Below are 28000 nucleotides of genomic sequence, written 5' to 3'. Positions count from 1 at the left end.
CTGTTGCACAACAAAGTGAATCAGCCATATGCATACACATGTCCCCATATCCCCTCCCTCTTGAGCCTCCGTCCTATCCTCCCTATCCCACCCCTCTAGGTTGTCGCAAAGCACCGAGCCTATCCCCCTGTGCTATGCTGCTGCTTCCCACCAGCCAACTATTTTACATTCAGTAGTGTACGTATGTCGATGCTACGTCAATGCTACTCTCACTTCGCCCCAGCTTCGCCCTCCCACCCCATGTCCTCAAGTCCATTTTCTATGTCTATCTCTTCATCCTGCCCTGCAACTAGGTTCATCAGTACCATTTTTTTTTCAGATTCCATATATATGTGTTAGCATACAGTATTTGTTTTTCTGACTTATTTCACTCTGTATGACAGACTCTAGGTCCATCCACCTCACTACAAGTAACTCAATTTCGTTTCTTTTTATGTCTGAGTAATATTCCATTGTATATATGTGCCATATCTTCTTTATCCATTCATCTGTCGATGGACATTTAGGTTGGTTCCATGTCCTGGCTATTGTAAATAGTGCTGCAATGAACATTGTGGTACATGTCTCTTTTTGAATTATGGTTTTCGCGGGGTATATGCCCAGTAGTGGGATTGCTGGGTCATATGGTAATTCTATTTTTAGTTTTTTAAGGAGCCTCCATACTGTTTTTCATAGTGGTTGTATCAATCTATATTCCTACCAACAGTGCAGGAGGGTTCCCTTTTCACCACACCCTTTCCAGCATTTATTGTTTCTAGATTTTTTGATAATGGCCATTCTGACCGGCATGAGGTGATACCTCATCTTTTTTTTTTTTTTTTTTTTTTGCAGTACGCAGGCCTCTCACTGTTGTGGCCTCTCCCGTTGCGGAGCACAGGCTCTGGACACGCAGGCTCAGCGGCCATGGCTCACGGGCCCAGCCGCTCCACGGCACGTGGGATCTTCCTGGACCGGGGCACAAACCCGTGTCCCCTGCATCGGCAGGTGGACTCTCAACCACTGTGCCACCAGGGAAGCCCCATCTTTGATTTCTTTCATCAGTGTTTTATAGTTTTCTGAGTACAACTCTTTTGCCTCCTTAGGTAGGTTTATTCCTAAGTATTTTATTGTTTTTGTTGCAATGGTAAATGGGAGTGTTTCCTTAATTTCTCTTTCTGATTTTTCATTGTTGGTGTATAGGAATGCCAGAGATTTCTGTTCATTAATTTTGTATCCTGCAACCTTACCAAATTCATTGATTAGTTCTAGTAGCTTTCTGGTGACACCTTTAGGATTTTCTGTGTATAGTATCATGTCATCTGCAAACAGTGACAGTTTTACTTCTTCTTTTCCAATTTGTATTCCTTTTCTTTCTTTTTCTTCTCTGATTGCTGTGGCTAGGACTTTCAAAACTATGTTGAATAACAGTGGTAAGAGTGGACATCCTTGTCTTGTTCCTGATCTTAGTGGAAATGCTTTCACCACTGAGTATGAGGCTTGCTGTGGGTTTGTCATATATGGCCTTTATTATGTTGAGGTAGGTTCCCTCTATGCCCATTTTCTGGAGAGTTTTTTTTTTTAATCATAAATGGGTGTTGAACTTTGTCAAAAGCTTTTTCTGCATCTATTGAGATGATCATATGGTTTTTATCCCTTAATTTGTTAATGTGGTGTATCACATTGATTAATTTGTGCATATTGAAGAATCCTTGCATCCCAGGGATAAATCTCACTTGATCATGGTGTATGATCCTTTTAACGTGCTGTTGGATTATGTTTGCTACTATTTGTGCAGGAGTTTTTCATCTATGTTCATCAGTGATATTGGTCTATAATTTTCTTTTTTTGTAGTAGCTTTATCTGGTTTTGGTATCAGGGTGATAGTGGCCTCATAGAATGCGTTTGGGAGTATTCCTTCCTCTGCAATTTTTTGGAAGAGTTTGAGAGGGATGGGTATTAGCTCTTCTATAAATGTTTGATAGAGTTCGCCTGTGAAGCCATCTGTTCCTGGACTTTTGTTTGTTAGAAGACTTTTAATTACAGTTTCAATTTCATTACTTGTGATAGGACTGTTTATATTTTCTAATTCTTCCTGGTTCTGTCTTGGAAAATTGTACCTTTCCAAGAATTTGTCCATTTCTTTGTGGTTGTCCATTTTATTGGCGTATAGTTGTTTGTAGTAGTCTCTTATAATCCTCTGCATTTCTGCAGTGTCAGTTGTCATTTCTCCTTTTTCATTTCTAACTCTGATTTGCATCCTCTCCCTTTTTTTCTTGATGAGTCTGGCTAAGGGTTTACCAATTTTGTTTATCTTCTCAGAGAACCAGCTTTTAGTTTTATTGACCTTTGCTATTGTTTTCTTTGTTTCTATTTCATTTATTTCTGCTCTGATCTTTATGATTTCTTTCCTTCTACTGACTTTGGGTTTTCTTTGTTCTTCTTTCTTTAGTTGTTTTAAGTGTAGGGTTAGATTGTTTATTTGAGATTTTTCTTTTTTCTTAAGATGAGATTGCATAGCTATAATCTTCCCTCTTAGAACTACTTTTGCTGCATCCCATAGGTTTTGGGTCGTCATGTTTTCATTGTCATTTGTTTCTATGTATTTTTTGATTTCTTCAGTGATCTCTTGATTATTTAGTAGCACACTGATTAGCCTCCATGTATTTGTTTTTTTACAGTTTTTTTCCTGTAATTGATTTCCGATCTTACAGCGTTGTGGTCAGAAAAGATGCTTGATACGATTTCAATTTTCTTAAATTTTCCGAGGCTTGATTTGTGACCCAAGATGTGATCTATCCTGGAAAATGTTCCATGTGCACTTGAGAAGCAAGTGTATTCTGCCACTTTGGGGTGGAATGTTCTATAAATATAAATTAGATCTATCCGATCTATTGTGTCATTTAAAGCTTGTGTTCCCTTATTTATTTTCTGTTTGGATGATCTGTCCATTGGTGTAGGTGGGATGTTAAAGTCCCCTACTATTATTGTTACTGTCGATTTCTCCTTTCATGCTTGTTAGCATTTGCCTTATATATTGAGGTGCTCCTATGTTGGGTGCATAAACATTTATAATTGTTATATCTTCTTCTTGGATTGATCCTTTGATCATTATGTAGTATCCTTCCTTATCTCTTGTAACAGTCTTTATTTTAAAGTCTATTTTATCTGATACAAGTATTGCTAATCCAGCTTTCTTTTGATTTCCATTTGCATGGAATATCTTTTTCCATCCCCTCACTTTCAGTCTGTATGTGTCCCTAGGTCTGAAGTGGGTTATATATGGGTCTTGTCTTTGTATCCATTCAGCCAGTCTATGTCTTTTGGTTGGGACATTTAATCCATTTACATTCAAGGTTATTATTGGTATGTATATTCCTATTACCATTTTCTTAATTGTTTTGGGTTTGTTTTTTGTGGGTCTTTTTCTTCTCTTGTGTTTCCTGTTTAGAGAAGTTTTTTCAGCATTTGTTGTAAAACTGGTTTACTGGTGCTGAATTCTCTTAGCTTTTGCTTGTCTGAAAAGCTTTTGACTTCTCCATCGAATCTGAATGAGATCCTCGCTAGGTAGAGTAATCTTGGTTGTAGGTTTTTCTCTTTCACCACTTTAAGTATATCCTTCCACCCCCTTCTGGCCTGCAGAGTTTCCACTGAAAAATCAGCTGATTACCTTGTGGGGATTCCTTTGTATGTTATTTTTTGTTTTTCCCTTGCAGCTTTTAATATTTTTTCTTTGAATTTAATTTTTGTTAATTTGATTAATATGTGTCTTGGTGTGTTTTTCCTAGGGTTTATCCTGTATGGGATTCTCTGTGCTTCCTGGACTTCGGTGACTATTTCCTCTCCCATGTTAGGGAAGTTTTCAACTATAAACTCTTCAAATATTTTCTCAGACCCTTTCTTTTTCTCTTTTTCTGGGACCCCTATGATTCAAATGTTGGTGCGTTTAGTGTTGTCCCAGAGGTCTCTGAGATTGTCTTCAATTCTTTTCATTCTTTTTTCTTTATTCTTCTCCTTGGCAGTTACTTCCAGCTCACTTATTCATTCTTCTGCCTCAGTTATTCTGTTACTGATTCCTTCTAGTGTATTTTTCATTTCAGCTATTATGTTGTTCATCTCTGTTTGTTTGTTCTTTAGTTCTTCTAGATCTTTGTTAAACATTTCTTGTATTTTGTCAATCTGTGCCTCCATTCTATTTTCGAGATTCTGGATCATCTTTACTATCATTACTATGAATTCTTTTTCAGGTAGATTGCCTATTTCTTCTTCATTTATTTGATCTTATAGGTTTTTACCTTGCTCCTTCATCTGTGACATATTTTTTTGCCATCTCATTTTTTTTTTCAATAAGTGGGATTGTGTTCCTGTCTTACCGGTTGTTTGACCTGATGCTTCCAACACTAGGGTTAGTAGGCTATTGGGTAGAGCTGGGTCTTGCCTGAGATGAGGAACTCCATGAGACCTCACTCTGATGAATATTCCCCATGGTCTGAGGTTCCCTGTTAGTCCAGTGGTTCAGACTCAGAGCTCCCACCGCAGGAGCTTCGGCCTGACCCTGGGCTTGTGAATCAAGATCCTGCAAGCCACCTGGGGAGGCAAAAAAAAAAAAAAAGAAAAGAAAAACCAAAAGAACAATAACAAAGTAAAAAATAAAATTAGGCTAGAAAACTAACAGATAGGGAGAATATAAAAATAAAAATATAGATGAATCAACAACTGGAATATACAACAGTACCACAATAGTAAAAAAAAGAGAAGGAGGGGAAAAAAAGGTTGCGGGGGGAAGGCCTTGGCTGTGGAGGGTGGGGGCTAAGCAAGGGTGAGGTTTGGGTGGTGGGCAGGGCTGATGCTCAGGACCCACAGGGCTGGAAAAGGCCCTGGAGGGTGTGCGGTGGGGGGGACGGTTAGGCTCAAGGAACATAAGGGGCCCAGGTGTGCCCCCCAGCCCTGGTCTCACAGGGCAGGGGCCCTCACCTGGGAGTCCAGCAGCCTTCCTGGGCGCAAGTGGGCAGGGCAAACACCCTCCTCTCCTCTCCTCCTCCTCTGGTTTGGGAGGGCCCCTCCCGCCTGCCTCTCCTGATCTCCCCAGCCTCCCTCCTATGCCCCCAAGAACGTACGCAGCCTGGAGGGGGCTCTGGAGGGCAGGGGATAGGCCTGGGAGCTCAGCAGGCTCCCAGGGCCTGAGTGAACAGGGCAATCACCCTCCACTCCTCTCCTGCTTCTACCAGAGGGCCCCTCCTGCCTGCCTCTCCTAATCTCCCTGGCCTCAGGGATGCCAATCCTGTCTGGCCTCCACTTCTCCCCCTTCAGTCCCCTTACATCCTACCAGTTCACTTTGGGGATCCTCCTGTCTCCTTAGGTGTCAGAGTGCCCCACCAGTGGCCAGCAGGTGCCCTAGCTGTGGGGAGACACTAACTCCACCTCTTTCCATACTGCCATCTTGACTCCGCCTCCTCTCACCCTGATTTTTTTTTTTTTTTTTGTGGTACGCGGGCCTCTCACTGTTGTGGGCTCTCCCCTTGTGGAGCACAGGCTCTGGACGCGCAGGCTCAGCAGCCATGGCTCATGGGCCCAGCTGCTCCGTGGCATGTGGGATCCTCCCGGACCGGGGCACGAACCCATGTCCCCTGCATCAGCAGGCGGACTCCCAACCACTGCGCCACCAGGGAAGCCCACCCTGATTTTTCAATTCTATTTAGTTTTTAAAAATTTATCTTCATTGTGTGTTCCTTTCTGTATATGGCAGTTTGTAAATAAATGAAGAGACAAATGGGAGGTAGGTAGGGAGCTAAACAGCTAGACAGATAAAACAGAATAGCTAGATGGAAAGCAAAATATGAGGGGGAAAGTTGGGGGTGAGAGGTGGGATGAACTGGGAGATTGCAATTGATGTATATACACTAATATGTATAAAATAGATATCTAATAAGAACCTGCTGTATAGCACAGGGAACTCTACTTCACCTCGCTGTACAGTAGAAACTAACAAACATTGTAAAACAGCTACACCCCAATTTAAAAAAAAAAGCAAAATATGAAAAGAACTTGACAGAAAGCTATGTAGCCCCTGGCAAGATAAATAGATAAATAGGTTGTTAAGAAATAGTTTGTAACAGGTTTAAATAGAGCATATATTTAAAAAAAAAAACTGTAGGCTTTACATTTATTTTTATAGGGCTATCAAATCCATAAAATACTTATTATTTTGTATCTTTCCTATTACCATTTGTTATTTACCCTCCCATTTTCTTTATTTGATCTATCTTCCTCAATCTAGTAATTTCAAAAACAGATCTCACAGAAGGAAAGAAGGATGCCAATTGGAAAAGAGTCTTCTTTATCATCTCCAGGAAATACAAAACAAAATAAAACCTTTGAACACAATTCATGAGGAGAAAAAAAGATCCTGAACCTTTGTGAAGGAAATATTCTTGTATTGGGTTTTGCCTGGAATTTTTTTTAAAAATCAACCTTTTGGTAATAAGGTTCTCTAAGAGTAGAGTGGTCTCTGACTTGGAGGTAGCAGACTCTGCAAAGGCCCCTACGTGGCATGTAGAAGCCTGGCAAGGATAACTGCCTGTCCCATCACGAGCTGAGTGCACAGCCATGTTTACGGTCGTGGCATTAGACAGTGGCCCCATGGCAGCGCTGACTGATTCACTCTGTTCAGGTTTCCAGTTATTTCATTTGATTACACTTGGCTGTGTTTTATGAGACGGCTGCAGTTGGCCAGAGTTGTTAAAGAAACATGTGCATTTCCATTACCAAAGTAGGTATCAAATCCTCGGCGGGTTGGAAGACATTCTTTCCTGTACATTCCCAGGTGCCATTTTCCGACCATGTGGGTAGCGTAGCCTGCTTCTTTTAGAAGCTGGGGCAGGAGTTTTTCATCCAGAGGAATGCAGCTGGGCTGACAGGGCCAGATTATTTGGTGCTGTAAACCTGTGTGGATCTTAAAATAGATAAACATAAAATTATGGATTAATGATGTTGAAATATTCTGAACAAGCAGATAAAGTGGTTGCCTAATTTACTAGACATATGTGTAAACATGAATGTTTAATTCTATTTCTGTACCAGGTTAAGGCATTTCTAAAAGGCATTTTTCTCACTTATTCAAATAAGGTAATAGACATAAATAAGAATTTGAAAGAAATGAATAAAAGCAGTCTAACAAACATTAGATAGTTTCAACAAATATTTATCCAGGAACTATGTTAGAAACTGTTAAGTTTTCACTTCTTACCTCAAAAAAGTAGCCATAATATGAAGTGTGGATCTATCAAGGAAAAAGTGTTCCAATTTCTATGCACATGAGATGTTGGTGTTTGATTAGAAGCTTCTATAATCTTTCAAGACTTGACTTTTTAAAAGGGTATAATGAAGATAATGATTTGCATTTCTTATTCTACCTTACATAAAGCATAATTTCAAAAGACAGTGACCAACTTTTCCTTAAAAAAAAAAAAAAAGTGGCCATCTGATCCATAGGCTAGGAGCGGCTCCCACAAGTATCACCAGGGTGCAAGTACCACACAACTAATTTTAAGAAATTATCACGTGTTGAGTCTTGGTGTAATATTAAAGTAGAATACCCACAATTATATGAAAAGGTTATTAAAATAACCCTCTCTTGGGGACTTCCCTGGTGGCACAGTGGTTAAGAATCCGCCTGCCAATGCAGGGGACCCGGGTTCGAGCCCTGGTCCAGGAAGATCCCACGTGCCATGGAGCAACTAAGCCCATGCACCACAACTACTGAGCCTGCGCTCTAGAGCCCGTGAGCCACAGCTACTGAAGTCCACACGCCTAGAGCCCATGCTCCGCAACAAGAGAAGCCACCGCAACAAGAGAAGCCCGCGCACCGCAACGAGAAGGCCACGCATCGCAACAAAGAGTAGCCCCTGCTCACTGCAACTAGAGAAAGCCACGCACAGCAAGGAAGACCCAATGAAGCCAAAAATAAATAATAAAATAAATTAATTTAAAAAAAAAAAACCCTCTCTTTTTCAACTACATATCTGTGTGAGGCTGGATGTTCTTCAACGACTTTTCCCAAAACAATATACAGTTGACCTTTCAACAAGTGGGGGTTAGGGGCACTAACCCCTGTGCAGTTGAAAATGTAAGTATAACTTTACAGTTGGCAGCATCCAGGGATTCAACCACAGATCATGCAACATCATAGTACGTATTTAGTGAACAAAATCCACATATAAGTGGACCCTCACAGTTCAAATCCATGTTGTTCAAGGGTCAACAGTATTGCACAGGTTGAATGCAGAAGCAGATGTAACAATCTAGCTATCTTCTATTAATAGGAAACACGTACAAAAATATAAAACAGGGAGATTGGTTCAAGATGGCAGAGTAGAAGGACGTGCACTCACTCCCTGTTGTGAGAGCACTGGAATCGCGACTAACTGATGAACAAGCATTGACAGGAAGACACCGGAACTCACCAAAAGAGATATCCCACATTCAAAGACAGAGGAGAAGCTGCAATGAGATGGTAGGAGGAGCACAGTCACAATAAAATCAAATCCTATAACTGCTGGATGGGTGACTCACAAACTGGAGAGCAATTATACCACAGAAGATTACCCACTGGAGTGAAGGTTCTGAGCCCCACGTCAGGCTTCCCAACCTGGGAGTCCAGCAATGGGAGGAGGAATTCCCAGAAAACCAGAATTTGACGGCTAGTGGAATTTCATTGCAGGACTTCAACAGGACTGGGGGAAACAGAGACTTCACTCGTGGAGAGCACGAACAAAGTAGTGTGTGTATCAGATCCCAGAGGAAAGGAGCAGTGACCCCCATAGGAGACTGAACCAGACCTACCTGCTAGTGTTGGAAGGTCTCCTGCAGAGGCAGGGGGTGGCTGTGGGTCACCAGAGGGACAAAGACAGTGGCAGCAGAAGTTTGGGGAAGTACTCCTTGGCGTGAGCCCTCCCAGGGTCTGCCATTAGCCCCACCAAAGAGCTTGTAGCCTCCAGTGCTGGGTCACCTCAGGCCAAACAACCAACAGGGAGGGAACTCAGCCCCACCCATCAGCAGACAAGGGGACTAAAGTTTTACTGAGCTCTGCCCACCAGAGCAACAGCCAGCTCTGTCCACCACCAGTCCCTCCCATCAGGAAGCTTACACAAGCCTCTTAGATAGCCTCATCCACCAGAAGGCAAACAGCAGAAACAAGAAGAACTACAATCCTGCAGCCTGTGGAATGAAAACCACATTCACAGAAAGATAGACAAAATGAAAAGGCAGAGAACTATGTATCAGATGAAGAAACAAGATAAAACCCCAGAAAAACAACTAAATGAAGTGGAGATAGGCAACTTTCCAAAAAAGAATTCAGAATAATGATAGTGACGATGACCCAGGACCTTGGAAAAAGACTGGAGGCAAAGATCAAGAAGATGGAAGAAATGTTTAACAAAGACCTAGAAGAATTAAAGAAAAAACACCTAGAAGAATTAAAGAACAAACAAGCAGAGATGAACAATACAATAACTGAAATGAAAAATAAACTAGGAGGAATCAATAGCAGAATGGCTGATGCAGAAGAACGGATAAATGACCTGCAAGAAAGAATGGTGGAATTCACTGCCACAGAACAGAATAAAGAAAAAAGAATGAAAAGAAATGAAGACAGCCTAAGAGACCTCTGGGAAAATATTAAACGCACCAACATTTGCATTATAGGGGTCCTACAAGGAGAAGAGAGAGAGAAAGGACCCGAGAAAATATCTGAAGAGATTATAGTCAAAACCTTCCCTAACATGGGAAAGGAAATAGCCACCCAAGTCCAGGAAGTGCAGAGTCCCAGGCAGGATAATTCCAAGGAGAAACACGCCAAGACACATAGTAATCAAATTGACAAGAATTAAAGACAAAGAAAAATTATTGAAAACAACAAGGGAAAAATGACAAATAACATACAAGGGAATGCCATAAGGTTAACAGCTGATTTCTCAGCAGAAACGCTACAAGCCAGAAGGGAGTGGCACGATATATTTGAAGTGATGAAAGGGAAGAAGCTACAACCAAGATTACTCTACCCCGCAAGGATCTCATTCAGATTCTATGGAGAAATCAAAAGCTTTACAGACAAGCAAAAGATAAGAGAATTCAGCACCACCAAACCAGCTCTACAACAAACACTAAAGGAACTTCTCTCAGTGGGAAACACAAAAGAAGAAAAGGACCTACAAAAACAAACCCCAAACAATTATGAAAATGGTAATAGGAACATACAAATTGATAATTACCTTAAATGTGTTAAATGTTCCAACAAAAAGACACAGGCTCACTGAATGGATACAAAAACAAGACCCATATATATGCTGTCTACAAGAGACCCACTTCAGACCTAGGGACACATACAGACTGGAAGTGAGGGGATGGAAAAAGGTAATCCATGCAAATGAAAATCAGAAGAAAGCTAGAGTAGCAATACTCATATCAGATAAAATAGGCTTTAAAATAAAGAATGTTACAAGAGACAAGGAAGGACACTACACAATGATCAAGGGATCAATCCAAGAAGAAGATATAACAATTATAAATATATATGTACCCAACATAGGAGCACCTCAATACATAACGTAAATGCTAACAGCTATAAAAGAGGAAATCGACAGTAACACAATAATAGTGGGGGACTTTAACATCTCACTTACACCAATGGACAGATCATCCAGACAGAATATTACAAGGAAACAAAAGCTTTAAATGACACAATAGACAAGGTAGATTTAATTGACATTTATAGGACAATCCATCCCAAAACAGCCGACTACACTTTCTTCTCAAGTGCACATGGAACATTCCCCAGGATAGATCACATCATGGGTCACAAATCAAGCCTCAGTAAATTTAAGAAAATTGAAATCATATCAAGCATCTTTTCTGACCACAACGCTATAAGATTAGAAATCAATTACAGGATAAAAAATGTAAAAAACACAAACACATGAAGGCTAAACAATACGTTACTAAATAACAAAGAGATGGCTGAGGAAATTAAAAAATACCTAGAGACAAATGACAATGAAAACACGATGATCCAGACCTTATGGGATGCAGCAAAAGCAGTTCTAAGAGGGAAATCTAGAGCAATACAATCCTACCTCAATAAACAAGAAAAATCTCCAATAAACAATCCAACCTTATACATAAAGGAAGTAGAGAAAGAAGACCAAACAAAACCAAAAGTTAGAAGGAAAGAAATCATAAAGATCAGAGCAGAAATAGATGAGATAGAAACAAATAAAACAACAGTAAAGATCAATAAAACTAAAAGCTGGTTCTTTGAAAAGATAAACAAAATTGGTAAACCTTTAGCCAGACTCAACAAGAAAAAGAGGGAGAGGACTCAAATCAATAAAATTAGAAATAAAAAAGAGAAGTTACAATGGACTTCACAGAAATACAAAGCATCATAAGAGACTACTACAGGCGACCCTATACCAATAAAATGGATAACCTGGAAGAAACGGACAAATTCTTAGAAAAACACAACCTTCTGAGACTGAACCAGGAAGAAATAGAAAACATGAACAGACCAATCGCAAGTAATGAAATTGAAACTGTGATTAAAAATCTTCCAGCAAACAAAAGTCCAGGACCAGATGGCTTCACAGGTGAATTCTATCAAACATTTAGAGAAGAGTTAACACCCATCCTTCTCAAAGTCTTCCAAAAATCTGCAGAGGAAGGAACACTCCCAAACGCATTGTATGAGGCCACCATCACCCTGATACCAAAACCGGACAAAGATACTACAAAAACAGAAAATTACAGATCAATATCACTGATGAATATAGATGTAAAAATCCTCAAGAGTACTAGCAAACAGAATCCAATAACACATTAAAAGGATCATACGCCATGATCAAGTGGGATTTATCCCAGGGATGCAAGGGTTCTTCAATATATGCAAATCAATCAATGTGATACACCATATTAACAAATTGAAGACTAAAAACCATACGATCATCTCAATAGATGCAGAAAAAGCTTTTGACAAAATTCAACACCTATTTATGATAAAAACTCTCCAGAAACTGCATAGAGGGAACTTACCTCAACATAATAAAGGCCATATATGACAAACCCACAGCAAGCATCATTCTCAATGGTGAAAAACTGAAAGCATTTCCTCGAAGATCAGGAACAAGGATGCCCACTCTTGCCACTATTATTCAACATCATTTTGGAAGTCCTAGCCACAGCAATCAGAGAAGAAAAAGAAAGAAAAGGAATACAAATTGGAAAAGAAGAAGCAAAACTGTCACTGTTTCCAGATGACTTGATACTATACATAGATAATCCTAAAGATGCCATGAGAAAATTACTAGAGCTAATCAATGAATTTGGTAAAGCTGCAGGATACAAAATTAATGCACAGAAATCTCTTCCATTACTATATACTAACAACAAAAGATCAGAAAGACAAATTAAGGGAACAATCCCATTCACCACTGCAACAAAAAGTATAAAATACCTAGGAATATACCTACCTAAGGAGGTAAAAGACCTGTACTCAGAAAAGTATTAGACACTGATGAAAGAAATCAAAGATGACACAAACAGATGAAGAGAAATACCATGTTCTTGGATTGGAAGAATCAATATTGTGAAAATGACTATACTACCCAAAGCAATCTACAGATTCACTGTAATCCCTATCAAATTACCAATGGCATTTTTTACAGAACTAGAACAAAAAATCTTAACATTTGTATGGAGACACAAAAGACCCCAAACAGACAAAGCAATCTTGAGGGAAAAACACGGAGCTGGAGGAATCAGACTCCCTGACTTCAGACTATATTACAAAGCTACAGTAATCAAGAGAATATGGTACTGGCACAAAAACAGAAATATAGATCAATGGAACAGGATAGAAAACCCAGAGATAAACCCACGCACCTATGGTCAACTAATCTATGACAAAGGAGGCAAGGACATACAATGGAGAAGACAGTCTCTTCAATAAGTGGTGCTGGGAAAACTGGACAGCTACACGTAAAAGAATGAAATTAGAACACTCCCTAACACCATATACAAAAATAAACTCAAAGTGGATTAAAGACCTAAATATAAGACTGGACACTATAAAACTCTTAGAGGAAAACATAGGAAAAACACTCTTTGACATAAATCACAGTAAGATCTTTTTTGACCCACCTCCTAGAGTAATGGAAATAAAAATAAAAATAAACAAATGGGACCTAATGAAACTTTAAAGCTTTTGCACAGCAAAGGAAACTGTAAACAAGACGAAAAGACAGCCCTCAAAATGGGAGAAAATATTTGCAAACAAATCAACGGACAAAGAATTAATCTCCAAAATATATAAACAGCTCATGCAGCTCAATTAAAAAAACAAACAACCCAATCAAAAAATGGGCAGAAGACCTAAATAGACATTTCTCCAAAGAAGACATACAGATGACCAAGAGGCACATGAAAAGCTGCTCAACATCACTAATTATTAGTGAAATGCACATCAAAACTACAATGAGTTATCACCTCATACTGGTTAGAATGGGCATCAGCAGAAACTCCACAAACAACAAATGCTGGGGACGGTGTGGAGAAAAGGGAACCCTCTTGCACTGTTGCTGGGAATGTAAATTGATACAGCCACTATGGAGAACAGTATGGAGGGTCCTTAAAAAACTAAAAATAGGGCTTCCCTGGTGGCACAGTGGTTGAGAGTCCGCCTGCAGATGCAGGGGACATGGGTTTGTGCCCCGGTCCGGGAGGATCCCACATGCCGTGGAGCGGCTGGGCCCGTGAGCAATGGCCACTGAGCCTGTGCGTCCGGAGCCTGTGCTCCGCAACGGGAGAGGCCACAATAGTGAGAGGCCCGCGTATGGCAAAAAAACAAAAAACAAACAAACAAACAAAAAAACTAAAAATAGAATTACCATATAACCCAGCAATCCCACTACTGGACATATACCCAGAGAAAACCATAATTCAAAAAGACACATGTACCCCAATGTTTATTGCAGCACTATTTATAATAGCCAGGACATGGAAGCAACCTAAATGCCCGTTGACAGATGAATGGATAAAGATGTGGTACATATATACAATGGAATATTACTCAGCCATAAAAAGGAATGAAATTGGGTCATTTATAGAGACATGGATGGACCTAGAGACTGTGAAGTAAGAGTGAAGTAAGTCAGAAAGAGAAAAACAAATATTGTATATTACCGCATATATGTGGAACCTAGGAAAATGGTACAAGATGAACCAGTTTGCAAGGCAGAAATAGAGACACAGATGTAGAGAACAAACATATGGATACCAAGGGGGGAAAGCAGGGTGTGGCAGGTGTGATGAATTGGGAGATTGGGATTGACAAGTATACACTGATGTGTATAAAATAGATAACTAATAAGAACCTGCTGTATAAAAAAAATTAAAGTAAAAAAATATAAAACGTCATTCTTCTTGTGTAACTCTCTTGTTTTGAAAAATACAGTTATTTTCCCCAAGTTATTTACATTAATATGTAATAGAATTATTATTGCTGTTTTTCAATGAATAAAAATATTTTTAAATTTCTATTTTAATTTCTGACATAGTAAATTTTGAAAGGTATAGCCACACAAATGTAAGCTCTATAGGGTCTTCAATTTTTAAGCATGTACAGAGGTCCTAAAACCAAAAAGTTAGAGAAGGACGTTAGTCTGACAGTGATCATTGTTATGAGGAAAATAGAGAGGGAGATAGTGACAGGTGACTCTTTAGAGAGGATGGCAAAAGAAAGCTTCTTTGAGGAGGAGATACTTGAGCAGAAATCTGAATGAAATAAGAGAGTAAGAGAGAGCCTTGCAAAAATTTGGGGCAGAGCAATCTAGGCATAAGGAATAAGAATGCAAAGGCCCTGAACTTGCTAGGTAAGTTCGAAGGCCACACGGAAACCGGTGTGGCCCTTGTCACAGCTCCTGTGCTGAGGGATGATACTGCACCCACTGCTGGTGCACAAGGGGGGTCCTTGGTGGCTTCCCTCATTGCCTACCCAGACCCTCCCTTCCCTACAATGTTACCCCTCTCCCCCCCACCAATCCCTTGTCCTTGCTTAGCCAGGGAGGTGCTCTTCTCTGTAGGAAGCGGGGTGGAGTCTCACATTTAATTCTTCACCGACACTAGCTTTCCCTAGCACTCACTGGGCACTCCTGATTTCCCTAGAATAAATGGGGCTCTGGGGACACCAAAGATTGACAGTGCCAGTTCTCAACCCAGCCATGACTCTCTGGCGCCTCCATCAGCTGTCAGATGGGTAGCAAGCAATTATTAATAAATGGTAAAAACAAAATGTGTTTGTAAATGATTTACTTGCTTTTATAATTTAAAGCATAAGAGCCCGAAGCTCAGAGAATTAAATCGCATCCCAGCTCTTTCACTAACCGTACACTAAACACTCAGCAACTGTCATGGTAATACTGTAAGCATTGTCATCAATAATACCTCACGCCCTCTCACCTACATTTCAATACACTTTCTTGAGGAGATGGGATTATACAGAACATGCACCTAAGCCTGGGCCTGCCCCCTGGAGTGGGATGTGGTACATATTAACATCAAATGACATGTATGCTGGTTCTAATCTATAGTTCTGCTGGTGCTATTAAATCCTGATTTATCACTGATTTTTTGAGATTCAAATATTGACTACTCAGAACAGACAGATTTTTGCCTCATTTTGTTTTAAATTCATGGCAATAAACAGATACAAAGTAAACACAAAAACAAAACAAAAACCCTTCAAACTCACCATCTTTTCTTTTTAATTTATTATAAGCTACTTACTATTAAATAGTTTTCTCATAAGCTTTGACATTGTCCTGAATTTCATTTTTTTGTGTGTCTGTCCAGAGCCAATACCTTTGGAATTGTCCCTGCTGTTGCTTGATTTCACGATACCTTTCCATGCCCTCCTAAAAGAACCATGTGGAATATCTTAAATGTTAAATTAAAGTGGATTTATTTTGAAGGTGATAATATGTTCGCTATCTTGATTATGTGGTAACGGCTTCACAGGCATATACATATCAAAACTTATCAAATTGTATACTTGAAATACGTGTAGTTTATTGCATGTCAATTATACCTCAATAAAGCTGTTTAAAAATAAAAGTGAGTTTAAGTTTTCTATTTAGATTTTTATACCTTGCCTAGAAATAATTGGACACCTTCATTGGGATATATGCCAGATGCCCTTCATTTGCCCTCCAAATCCCCAGTCTGCCTTCTGTCCTGTCTCCAGCCTGGGAAGTTGACCTACTGGGGCCAAATCAAAGGGCTCCTGCACCTTCTGGTTCTGACTGGGTTCAGCCAATGGGGAGCCCAGACTGGGATTGGAAGGAGGGAAGAGGTGAGTGGCCCTGAGCTACCAGGCTGTCCGTATCCTGCAGGCCATCCCAAAGGTGGCCTTCTTTACAGGACTCTGTTTCTAGGTTCTGGTCACTCCTCTTTCCTTTCTTCCCCCTGGTCTAGGGGTAGTAACAGTTCCAGTGGTTATACACTATGGCTTGTGTTTCCCCCACACATTCATACCTTTTCAAATAGTCCCTTTGCAAATAAACCCTCCCTAAATTATCCTAATTTGAATGTGCCATCTTTTCCCAGCTGGGATCCTGAATAATAAGGATGTTACAATACCCAAGCTGGGAAAGGGAAACATTGCTCTCTAAACATACACACGCACGCACAACCACATCCCTCACATAACAGAAGGATTCTGTCCACGGTTAACGCTAGAAGTTTACTCAATAGAAAATTAATCCTGGGTTCAAAAAACTTCATAATATATACTAATTGGCAACAGCAGAGGATAAAGAAGGATAATATTTTATGGAGTTCAAAAGACCCAGTGGAAATAAATGTTATGTGCAAATTTCTTTAAATGGAAAGCTCATCCATCACATGCAGAGAATGATCTCCAATCACTCTAAAGCACTGCCAAGGGATGCTGTGTGATTCACTTTTCCGAGGCCACATGGGCACCACACCAGGCGGTCAGCTGAAGCCTGCCTCTATCACCTGCAGTCACACAGGGTAGGGAACATTCTTTTCAGTTCCTGAGAATTTATTCGACAGGACGTTTTCATGGCATTACTGGGGGAGGGGAAGCCAAAGTCTGGATGACGGCCAAAAACATGTTTTTGGTCTGTTCAAACACTGTTTGAAGTAAGGAAACTGTAGTGTGTAGAGAAGCAGTAAACAGGCGAATGAATGCAGAGCTGGTTGCAACCCAGCACTTGAGTTTAGCACAGAACTAGAGAGCCACACCATGCTCCATGGGAAAGGATGACAAGGCACCAAGAAGAATCAAAAGGAAAAATAAGCGTCACTTTGGCAACCCAACAGCATTTACAACAATTTCATTCTAACACCCATCTTCAGTGTTTGCAGAGTAGGTGTTGAATGGAGAGGTTCTGTAGATAATATATGGAAGTCCAAAGGGGCTACTCTCTTTCTTCTACATGTAGCTATCTCTTCTTCACTAAACCAAATCTTTGAAAAACAGCTTCTCCTAAGATTTTACTTGACTGTCAAGGATTCCCTCCACAAAGGCAAAGGGTCTACAAATTCAGTAAAGGACCTGGCTTGTCTCTGAGTTCTCTCTATGAGAAATCCTTGTTTACATGGTTTGTTGCATGTAAAAATTTATTTGATCCTGTAAGTTATTCTGTCCCCTGTAGACCTGGAATATACTATCAGAGTGGTCTCATGAGCATAAAAGAAAAAAACCACTCTCCTGAAGGGGGGAGGAGGAAGACGGTTCCCACATCAGAACCTCTTTATTTCAGCTACACTTACAATAAACTCTCCCAGGGGCCAGGTGACCCACTGCTACATACGTGGCAATGGATGCTATTTCTCTCCAAACCTCAATAACGTTGAGATAACTTCCAGATGAACAGAGGAAGATTCTATCCTGTCAGTCTGACCTGTGCAAGATGAACTCATTGCAACCATGTATTTGTGCAATACCTCCTCCTGCAATACTTGAAAAGCCAGAAAAACAGGCAGCTCTACTATTCCACTTTATACACCAGAGAGCCTAGAGGGAAGCTTCATGACCAGAACACAATCACAGAACAGGCTGGTGGCTGGCCAGGAGTTCAGAACTGCCAGCCTGGGCCTGGGCCAGAACACTACAGTTTTTAACCATGGTCAAGTACCACTCAGGCCACCTTAGGGTTTATTCCTGGAGATGCCCCACAGAACAAATGGATAGTGGAGAATCTGCTCACTTCCCCCTAAGCCTTCTAAAAAGCCATCAGCTGCCCATGCTGCTGAAGCCAAGAGCTACAGAACACACATTATGTGTGTTAGGGGCCTGGCTTTGCCATCTGGCCTGGTCCTTCAGAACTCAGGCTGCAGAACTGGCTGGTATCACTAGCAGTTTCAAAGGTCTATTTATTTTGGTGTTGATTAGCAAAGAGTGTAAATCTGACTAAACCACAAAGGGATGTTGTTTGTAAAAGGAATAAACAAGGCAAAAACTGTTTTACTGCCTTTCTCTGCTTAAATTATAAATCCAACCAAAAGCCCAAAATGAGAAGGAAGAAAAATATGGAGGAAAAAGACTTTTTGGAAAAGTGATATGCTTAAGGGAACAAAAACAGAGTTACCAGACAGTAACGGCTTATGCTCAAAGTGATTCTTGGAATAATAAACCTCAAATGTCAATCAACCAAAAAATCCCATAAGTCAATGGGTCATATTCCACTCAACCCCAAACTTATGTCCTTATTTCCTCTTTTCCGGTTACTTGGGAAGTAAAAGGTAAAGATCAGATTTTTTTCTTTTTTTCAGTATCTTCAACACTTGCAGACTAAGGCCTCCAGCTGCCCCTTTCGTTTTGGGAAAATGCTCCTGGGCTCTGGCTAGGCTTAGGAAGGACACTTGGCTTCAGCAAAACAGAAGACCCATCACAGCAAGTCATCCCCAGGGCTCTCTGCGTTAAAACCCTGATGTGTTTTAGCAGGTGGCCATCTTGCTTATCAGTATGGAGCTGATGCATCCTTTACGTCTCCTCTTAAATGAGCACAGGAATAAAGACTAGCAAGTTCTTTATCTTTGGAGGCACCTATGGCCTCTGGACTACATGCTCCTCTTATCACTCACGCCTTGGATGCCTTTGCCAGGAAGTCGTATGAACACTCCTAACGACTACATCTTTCCCCAAGACTCGCCCCTTTTTTCCAACTCTTGACTCCTCTTTGCCCCACTTCTAATCTTAGAGTCCAGGGAAAGGTAACCAGGGACAAGAGACACTGAGAGGCAAGCACTTGGAGGGCAGGCAGGATACTGAAGACAATGAGAAAAAGCAGCAGGGAGGTGAGGGCAACCCCAGGCAGAACGGCTTCCTCTTTCACACCACAGTATGCAATGCCCTATTCTCCCTGCAGTCGTGGGTTTTCCCTGCTCACATTCTTCAAGCAAACTTGAAGCAAAAGTCAAAAATTACCCACAAGGCTCCCGCACAGCCTCCTTCCTAGATTTCCTGTTCACGGTTCTGCTTCAGGTGTGAGTGAAAAGGCGTGAAAGTGTCTTGTCCGTTTGTCAGTGTGATTAAGAGAAATGTGGCGTGGGTCCCTTAAGAATGAAACCTTGGCGTCATCTTTCATTGCTTCTGTCCTCTGCCAAGGTTTCAGAGTTCTGGTAGAGTGGCCCCCTCAGGTCCCAAGGTAAGAATGTTCCCAGGTGAGGACCAAACTTACTTTACTCTTTTTTTTTTCCCAGAAGGAAGTGTTTCTACTAAGGCCTACCAGTTTTGTTACCCTTTCACCTTTTTAATTTCTTAAAAAGGAAGCCAGGGCGCTAGAAATGACCTGTCAACCCTAAGCAGTTAAGACAGTGAGCTCTTTCAGGAAACGCACAGGTGTTAAAACACTTAGCATATTCATTCATTTACTTGCTCAACACCAGGTGCTTCTCCAGGTCAGAGACAAGTGAGGCAATGTCATGGAGAAGCCGGACCTGAGAACAGACAACCACGCTTAAAATGTGAACTAGGAGTGCAGAGGTGTAATGAACATTTTGTGCTGAATAAAGTCAATTTGTAAGAATAAGGAAATTCAATATTTTCAAGTCTTTTGTTTGAACTAAAAGGGGTATAGAAATTCTATTAGAAAAGCTGAAGGATTTTTATTTATTTTCCCACTCTTATAAACATCTTTATTATATGTGGTTTTTAGTTTTTATTTTTTTGGTACCCCAGGTGGGACACGAACTCACAATCCCTGGCTTAGGATGTGTGTGTTTTTTATGGAAATATATTTGATGTAAAACATTGTATAAATTTAAGGTGTAACACATGTTAATTTGATACATTTATACATTATGATAGGATTGCCATTGTAGTGATAATTAGCACTTCTATCATATTTTATAATTATCTTTTCTTTTACAGGTTGGAATCACTAAGTTCCAGTTTCCTAGCAAGTTCAATGGTTATAATACAATATTATTGTCTGTATTCACTATGCTGTGCATTAGATCTCTAAGTCTTATTTGCTATGCGTTGCAAGTTGGTACTCTTACACAACTGTCCTAACTCTGTCCTAACAAAGACAATGTAGTACTGGCATAGGATAAACATAAGGATACAAATACAAATCACATATCTGAAAAGGGTTTAGTATCCAGAATATATAAAGTGTTGGCAAGGAGGTGGGGAAATTAGAACCCACATACATTGTTGATGGGAATGTAAAATGGTACAGCTGCTATGGAAACAGTTTGGCAGTCCCTCAAAAAGTTAAACATAGAGTTGCCATATGATCTAGCATTCTCCTCCTAAGTATATACCCTAGAAAACAGAAAAATATATATATGTTCATACAAAACTTCTACATGGATGTTCACAGTGGCATTATTCATAATAGACAAAAAGTGGAACAATCCAATGTCCATCAACTGATGAACGGATAAATAAAATGGTGGTATATTCACACGATGGGATATTATTCAGCCATGAAAAGGAATAATACATATTACAACATGGATGAAAGGACATCTATTGTATGAGTCCATTTTATATGAAATGTCCAAAATAGGCAAATCCATAGAGATAGAAAGTAGATCAGTGGCTGCCAGGAACTAAGGCAAGAGGAGAATGGGGAGGAATTGCTAATGGGTTTCATCTCGGGTGATGGAAATGTTCTGAAAGTAGACAGTGGTGATGGTTGCACCACCTTGTGAATATATGAAAAACCAATGACTTATATATTTAAAATGATTAATCTTATGGCATGTGAAATATAACTTAAAAATACATATATAGGGAAATAAGCATATCATATATTGCTGGTAAGAATGTAGATTGATACAACCAACTGAAGTACAATTTTGCAATATTTATCCAAATTACAAATGCCTCTACACTTAAACCCAGAAAATTCCTCTTCTAAGAATTTACCCTACAGATATATATTCAAACATGTGCAAAATGACATAGGTACAAGGTATTGACTTCAGCATTCTCTGATATATCAAAAGGCTGGAAACAACCTGCATGTTCATCATTATATGACTAGTTAAATAAATTATGATATATCCATCTACCAAAATATTATACAGCCATAAAAACTAATGAGGATGCTCTTTATGTAACAATATGAAATTATTTCAAATGTTAAGTTTAAAAAAATGAGGTACAAAACACTGTGAAGAGTATACTATCATTCTGATCATTTTCGAATTTGTAGAAATAGGGAATCACTATGCTGTATACTAGGAACTAACGTAGTGTTATAGGTCAGTTATACTCCAACAAACAAACATACACAGAAATAGAGATCAGACTTGTGGTTAGCAGAGGTGGGGGCGGGGGAGGATAGATTGGATGAAGGTGGTCAAAAGGTACAAACTTCCAGTTATAAGATAAATAAATACTAAGGAAGTAATGTACATGATAAATACAATTAACTCTGCTGCGTGTTATATATGAGAGTTGTTAAAAGAGTGAACCCTAAGTGTTGTCATCACAGGAAAAATCTTTTTCTTTTCTTTTTGATGAGATGATGGATGTTCACTACACTTATCGTGGTAATCATTTCATGGTACATGCTCATCAAGTCATTATGCTGTATACCTTAAACTTACACAGTGCTGTATGTCAAGTACATTTCATTGAAATTGAAAAAAAAAAGAACCCCCCCAAAAAAGAGTATGCTACCATTCAAATCAAAGGAGAGGGAGGAATATCTACATATATATTTGCTTGTATATGCATAAAATACGTTTGGAAGGATATATACAATTTACATAGTGTTGTCTCAAAGATAGGTAACTGTATGCCTAAGGAACAGAATGTGTGTGTGTGTGTGTGTGTGTGTGCGTGCGCGTGCGCACACCTGTGTATAGGGAGAGATTTTGAAACTTTTGAGTTTTTAAACCATGTGAATGGATTTCCTATTCAAAATGTAAATAAAATATAGATTTTATAAAATATTTTTAAAATAGTGAATGAATGAGTCAAAATGCTGTGGGAAGAAAACTAACTTAAGTATATTGAGACCTGAATTTTAGTTCCTGGATTACCAGTAACTACTTAGCTCATCTGCTGATCAATCTCCCTCTCCCCTCCATCTAAACTCTATGAATTTTTCACCAAAGTATGCAAGTTTTAAAAGGTTCAAATGTAAGGATTCGGAACAATTAAATGTCTCAATATAAAAGGTTGAATTCACGTTCCTTTTTAAACAAGTTCCTAGCCGCGCAGCAAGCAGCTCCTGCAACTTGTAAGGCAGTGTTGGGCAAGATTAATCTCTCTTTCTACCAGTAGATGGAGACAGTGGGTAGATAATGTGCTTTTGCCAAGTTAGAAACTTGCTCTAGTGGACACAGGAGCCATAGAGTCAAAAAAATTTACAGCTAGAAAGAGCCTTAGCGTTCAGCCCAACTCCCGTATTTTACAGACGTGGAAAATGATGCCCTTCGAGGTCAGAGTCTGAAGGCTGACATGGCAAAGACTGAAACCCACATCTCACAACTCTTAACTGGTCCTCTTCACTAAATACTCTTATAAGCTAAAAACCTAAAATTCAGCATTTATTGGGAATACAAAATTCAATCAGTCAAAACTTGTTTATCACTTTGCACTTTTCTAATCTAAAGTTAGATGATTAAGGAAGGTGGCACCTCTATTAAAGCATGATTGTTAGGTTCACAGATATGACTATTAAGCAGTTCTTTCAAGTACCTAATTTTGAAATAGTCAACAAATTTCCTCATTTTATTCTCTAAAATTATGTACAACACATGACTCATTTTGAAATGAAACCTCTCTCCCCATTTTCACGTTACATTTAACATAAGGAATTCCTAACTTGAAATCTAATGGGTTAATTTTTTTCATCGAGATGTTTAGGAATGACCTATATGTCAAAAAATAAGAGATTAGTTAGTAAATCTGAAGCAGCTCTTGCGATGATGCTTTTAATAATTCTGAGTAGGCAATGTAGTGTAGTGGTTATAGAGCTACTGCCTGGTTCAGATCCTGATTCACAACTTACCAGCCCTGTGACCCTGGGCAAGTTTCTTAACTGGTTCCTCCGTTTCTTTGTTATCAGATAGGGATGATAATAGTAGTACCTACTTCATCGGGGTGCTGTAAGAGTTAAATTAACTAATACATGTAAAATGCTTAGAATGGTACAAGAATATAGTATCTGAGGCCAGTGAGGCTCCTTGGCTCTCCCAGAAATACTGACTCTTTTAAAAGAGGATGGTTGCTAACCAAAGATAATTTCTAATTGAGTCTCTTGAACTCAAACAGAACAGGGGAGAAAAGCCAAGCAAAATGTTTGGGGAGGCTAGCTTGCTACACTGATCAGCCTCTAAACACTTTTGGATAAGCAGCCTCTACCTTCACTTCTTAACCTCAGGGTACTCTAAATATTCATTTTTTTGTTTTGTTTTGTTTCTTCCCAAGATGGAATGTTGGTGACTAATCAGGGAGGATGTTCAGAGGCAAAAGCAGTCTGAACAAGTTTTTTAAGTGTGGTATTTGCTTTCCAGTTCAAGACTGTTGGAAGGGAGGAAGTTGGAGAAATGAATGGCCCTCCCATTCTTCTGCAATTTGAGTTCAGTTCCCTTACTTCAGATCAAATGCAGAACCATTTGGGCAGACCCTGTCTTCCCTCCTTTCCCTTCTTTATTCAGATGCTCTTGTACTCCTACAAAGTGTCCAGTGTGACATTTGCATCAGAGCAGAGATTCCTGATTCCACGTAGCAGCCAGTTAGAATTGCGGAAAGTACTTAGGGCTGATGGTGAAGGGAACCATCCTTTACCTCCACTGCAAACCTTGACTTACTTTTCAGTCCGTAGTAAAACTCTATCATTTCTGTTTCTAAAAGTCTTCAGACCACTGTGCAAATCTTTATTGCAAGTGAACCCTCCCTTCCCTTGATCTCAGGACAACATGAGGCTAGGGTTGATCTGAAAGGCTACATGAACACAGATTTGGGAGGGCAAGGTTCAGGCACATCCCTGTGACTTTCACAGTAAGGGCCCAAAGTATGGCTGTTGAACAAACAGTGCATACAAACTACCTGTTTATTGTATATTTAACATGGTCATAATCACAAAATGTCAATCTTATTCAGATTAAGAAAAAAGAAGAGTCCAATTTTAGAGGCCTGAGATGACTAGTGGATGCAGGAAAGGCACAAAACCCAGTTTTACCACTTTCTAGCTGTGTGATACTGCCAACTAAAAACTGGCACTTGTCATCTGACTCTACAAGGACTAAGTCACTCGCCACTACAGCCGCTGACCTTCAACCCCCCTCCGAGAGGAGTTCAGGGTGGAGATCAGGAGCAAGGCGCTCTGTGCTCTGGGAAAAACTGGCAGGACAGGCCTTCAGATAGTTAGATATTTTCAGGAGAAGGTTTTATCAGCCCAATTCTTGCATCTCCTCATATCTAGAAAAGCACTAAAATCATTAACGGTGACATCTGCTCCTCGTGACTAGCAGCAAGCCTCCGCCAAAACGTGCACTTGACTGCACGCACCCCCTTCACTGAAGTCATATGTAACACTGACCTTTCCCCCCCACCTCTTTGGAGCAGTTTCTCAGAGCTATCTGAAATGCTGTCTCCCAGGCTATAGCCCTTATCTTGCTCCAAATAAAATTTCATTCACAACTCTTACATTGTGCACTTTTTTCAATTAATAATTCTTAACATGGCATTGAACCTCTACAGGTTTACTGCCTAATGTGTAAAAGGGGATTAAAAATAACAGCTACCTCACAGGCTGTTTCAAGAATTAACTTTAAAAACAGTAAAGCACTATGCAAATGTTCTTGATATTCTTCGTTATCTAATGTATGCGTGCTCTCTACAAATATACTTTACTCTGTTAACTACAGAGAAGTTTTAAAAGAGATAATGAAGATGCTCAGAGGCGTTCAATACAGGTTACATCTGAAGGGAAAGTCAGCAGCCCAAGAAAAATCAACTTGGTTTTCACTCCAGGGCTGCTGAGAACTTGGAAAAATAAATCTTTGGTCGGGCACTCCTAACCTATGACCGCTGGGTTTACAGAAACCAAATGCGCACCCACTGCGAGCTCTCCTTCGTTTTAACGCTCCTCCCCACCCAGCTTTCCTGGCTCCCCATCTCTCTCCGCTTCACTCCTGGGTGCCCCGCCTGCTCGCTTTCCATCCTCCCACTTCAAGACCGCTCAGCAAAGCCCATTCGGACCTTTAGCCTACTGACTCGCAGTGCCCCGCATCTGGCATTGCCCAGAAACCCCTTCACCCCGACCTTTCGAAAACGTTAAGACAGAAACACCACCCGGAGAGGTGGGGCGCCGGGGAAAGAGCGGCGCCCTGGAGCCGGGCATGCGCAGAGGCCGCCGCGGGCTGCGGGCCTGAGCGAAGCAAGGACAGCGCTGCTAGGGCCAGAAGTCTCTTTGGGACCCGGTTCGGGGAACCGATCCCGGCTGGCCGGCACCCGCCCAGGGCTCGGGGCCCACTTCTAAGAGGCTCGCGGGCCGGCCGCGGGCCGCCGGGGGCGCTGCGTACCTGGTAGCGGCCGGTGAGCAGCTGGCTCCGCGACGGCGTGCACAGCGGCTGCGTGTAGTAGTTGTCTAGCAGCACCCCGGCGGCCGCCAGCGCGTCCAGGTGCGGTGTGCGGATTTCCGAGCCGTGGAAGCCCACGTCGTTCCAGCCCAGGTCGTCCGCCAGCACGAAGACGAGGTGGGGCGGCCGGCCAGCCCTGGCGTCTGAGCCCGGCGGCGCCGGCAGCAGCAGCAGCAGCAGCGGAAGGACGGCGGGGAGGAGCGGCCTCCGCGGCCCGGGGCCTCGGGGCAGGCTCGCCGCGCTGCGCGGGCCCATCCTGCGCCGCCCGCGGTGCCCGCGCCTGTGGCGCCCCCGGGCCCCGGGCACTGCTTATAGAATCAGGAACTGGGCGGCCGGGGCCTGCCCCGCCCCGGCACGGGATTTCACCCCTAGCAGGCCGCAGGCAGGAGAGGCCCGGCGCCAGAGCCTCCGCCGCCTCTGACCCGGGCCGGGGCCGGTGTGGTGGGGGAGGAGCCAGAGAAGAACTCGGGCAGCCCTTGCTGCAGTGCTCCGTTGATGCTTGATAGGAGCTAAGATCTCTTATCTTTCCACCGAAGAGCTTTGCCTCGTGGCATCGTAAAAGAGCAGATTTGTTCTTTGTACTAACTCTTCACAGCTTACAAAGCATATTTCACAGCCCTCATCTCTTTAAATCTCGGAGCAACCCTGGCAGCTAGGAATCACAATTATTGCCTTTTTTCTTTTTTTTCCAGAATAAACAAGCTTGTAGTTGGTGGAGCCTAACCCAAACCCAGTTCCGACTCCAAATCTTGAGCTACGAGGTTTTAAAGGTCGTGAAAGAATCATTTCTAGCAGAATTATTTCTAGCAAAAGAACCCAGCCTCGTGCAGGTGCGGGGACGATGAAGAGGCAGAGGTCTGGGTGATGTTTCCGATTCATTTAAGAATAGCGTACGTCTGTGAAGCCATTTCCTCCCCACTAGCAAACAAGGGTCAAATACACACTCCGACTGCACGGTGCCCTTTTGAAGGTGCAGTTTTACTTAGGCTGCCCTGGCTCTTGATTGGCGTGCTGTGTGGCCATTGAGTAGCTTATTAGTTTGTCCGGTTCGTGAGCCCTTTAAGAGCTGGCTCCCCCAGAATCAAGTAGAGAACCAAAGAAGTATAGTATCTAATTTGCCTGAAATAACCTGTGGATGGAAGGAGAAATTCCCTTAGCCACGTGCTCATTGAATTGAAGTTAGCCTTATGACCAGTATATTCCCATTGTCATCAAGACTCTGCCTACTCTGTGTCTGGAGATACACAATAACTGTTAACAGTAGTAGGGGAAGAAATTTTGCACAGCATCCTTTCAAGTTATCTGCATCTGATTCCATGGGAATCGTTTTACAACTTTATAGGCTGTAGATAACCGGTAGCATGGAAACTAATTCTTGTTCATACAAATGCAAATGAATTCTATCCAGTGGAATGGCATCCTCACCACCTCCGGAAAAAAGTTTTGTCTCCACTTACACATTTATTTAATATTCCTAATCTGGTCCTTGGATTGTCCTTTGAACTGGTGTTAACACCTTACCCGTTTTCTCATTAATGTTAAATAAAATCTTTAACATGTATTCATTTTTATATATGTATTAGGGTCACGATTTTATCTTTTTTTGAAAAATATTCTTTAATATGTGGAATGTTTCCCTCTTACATACATAGAATTTTTTTTTCTTTGTATGAAGTAGATTAGTTTATGTTACATCCACTTTTCACCACTGGTGGAATCAATGAAATTTAACAGGAAAAAAAATTTTAATTTAGCATTAAAGTAAAAAGAAAAATTTTGAAGCGCTGTTTGACTCTCATTAGGTTAAGGCTTGAAAATTCCATTTAAAGACCCTGTAGGAGATCTTGTAGGGCTGAGAATTTTCCACGGTGGCACTTGCACGCCCCCTCTC

General features: G+C 41.0%; 1 protein-coding gene across 3 annotated transcripts in view; it reads right to left on the bottom strand.

Moving 5' to 3' along the window:
* Positions 1-27570, bottom strand: part of ARSB (arylsulfatase B) — a 175604-nt gene extending 148034 nt beyond the window's left edge. For 2 of the 3 annotated variants that reach the window (XM_032626198.1, XM_032626197.1), the window contains exons 1-2: positions 26053-27570; positions 6742-6928 (exon numbers count right to left, since the gene is read on the bottom strand). In XM_032626198.1, coding sequence (XP_032482089.1) covers positions 6742-6928; positions 26053-26364 — 499 coding nt within the window. In that variant the 5' untranslated portion in view covers positions 26365-27570. The remainder of the gene's footprint in view (positions 1-6741; positions 6929-26052) is intronic. The other variant, XM_032626196.1, reaches the window with a different exon arrangement.
* Between the last annotated feature and the right edge of the window lie 430 nt (positions 27571-28000).

This window comes from Phocoena sinus, chromosome 3, assembly GCF_008692025.1.
Source record: "Phocoena sinus isolate mPhoSin1 chromosome 3, mPhoSin1.pri, whole genome shotgun sequence".
Classification (NCBI taxonomy): domain Eukaryota; kingdom Metazoa; phylum Chordata; class Mammalia; order Artiodactyla; family Phocoenidae; genus Phocoena; species Phocoena sinus.
Note: the sequence above shows the minus strand (reverse complement) of the source record. Positions and strands in the feature narration are given on the sequence as shown.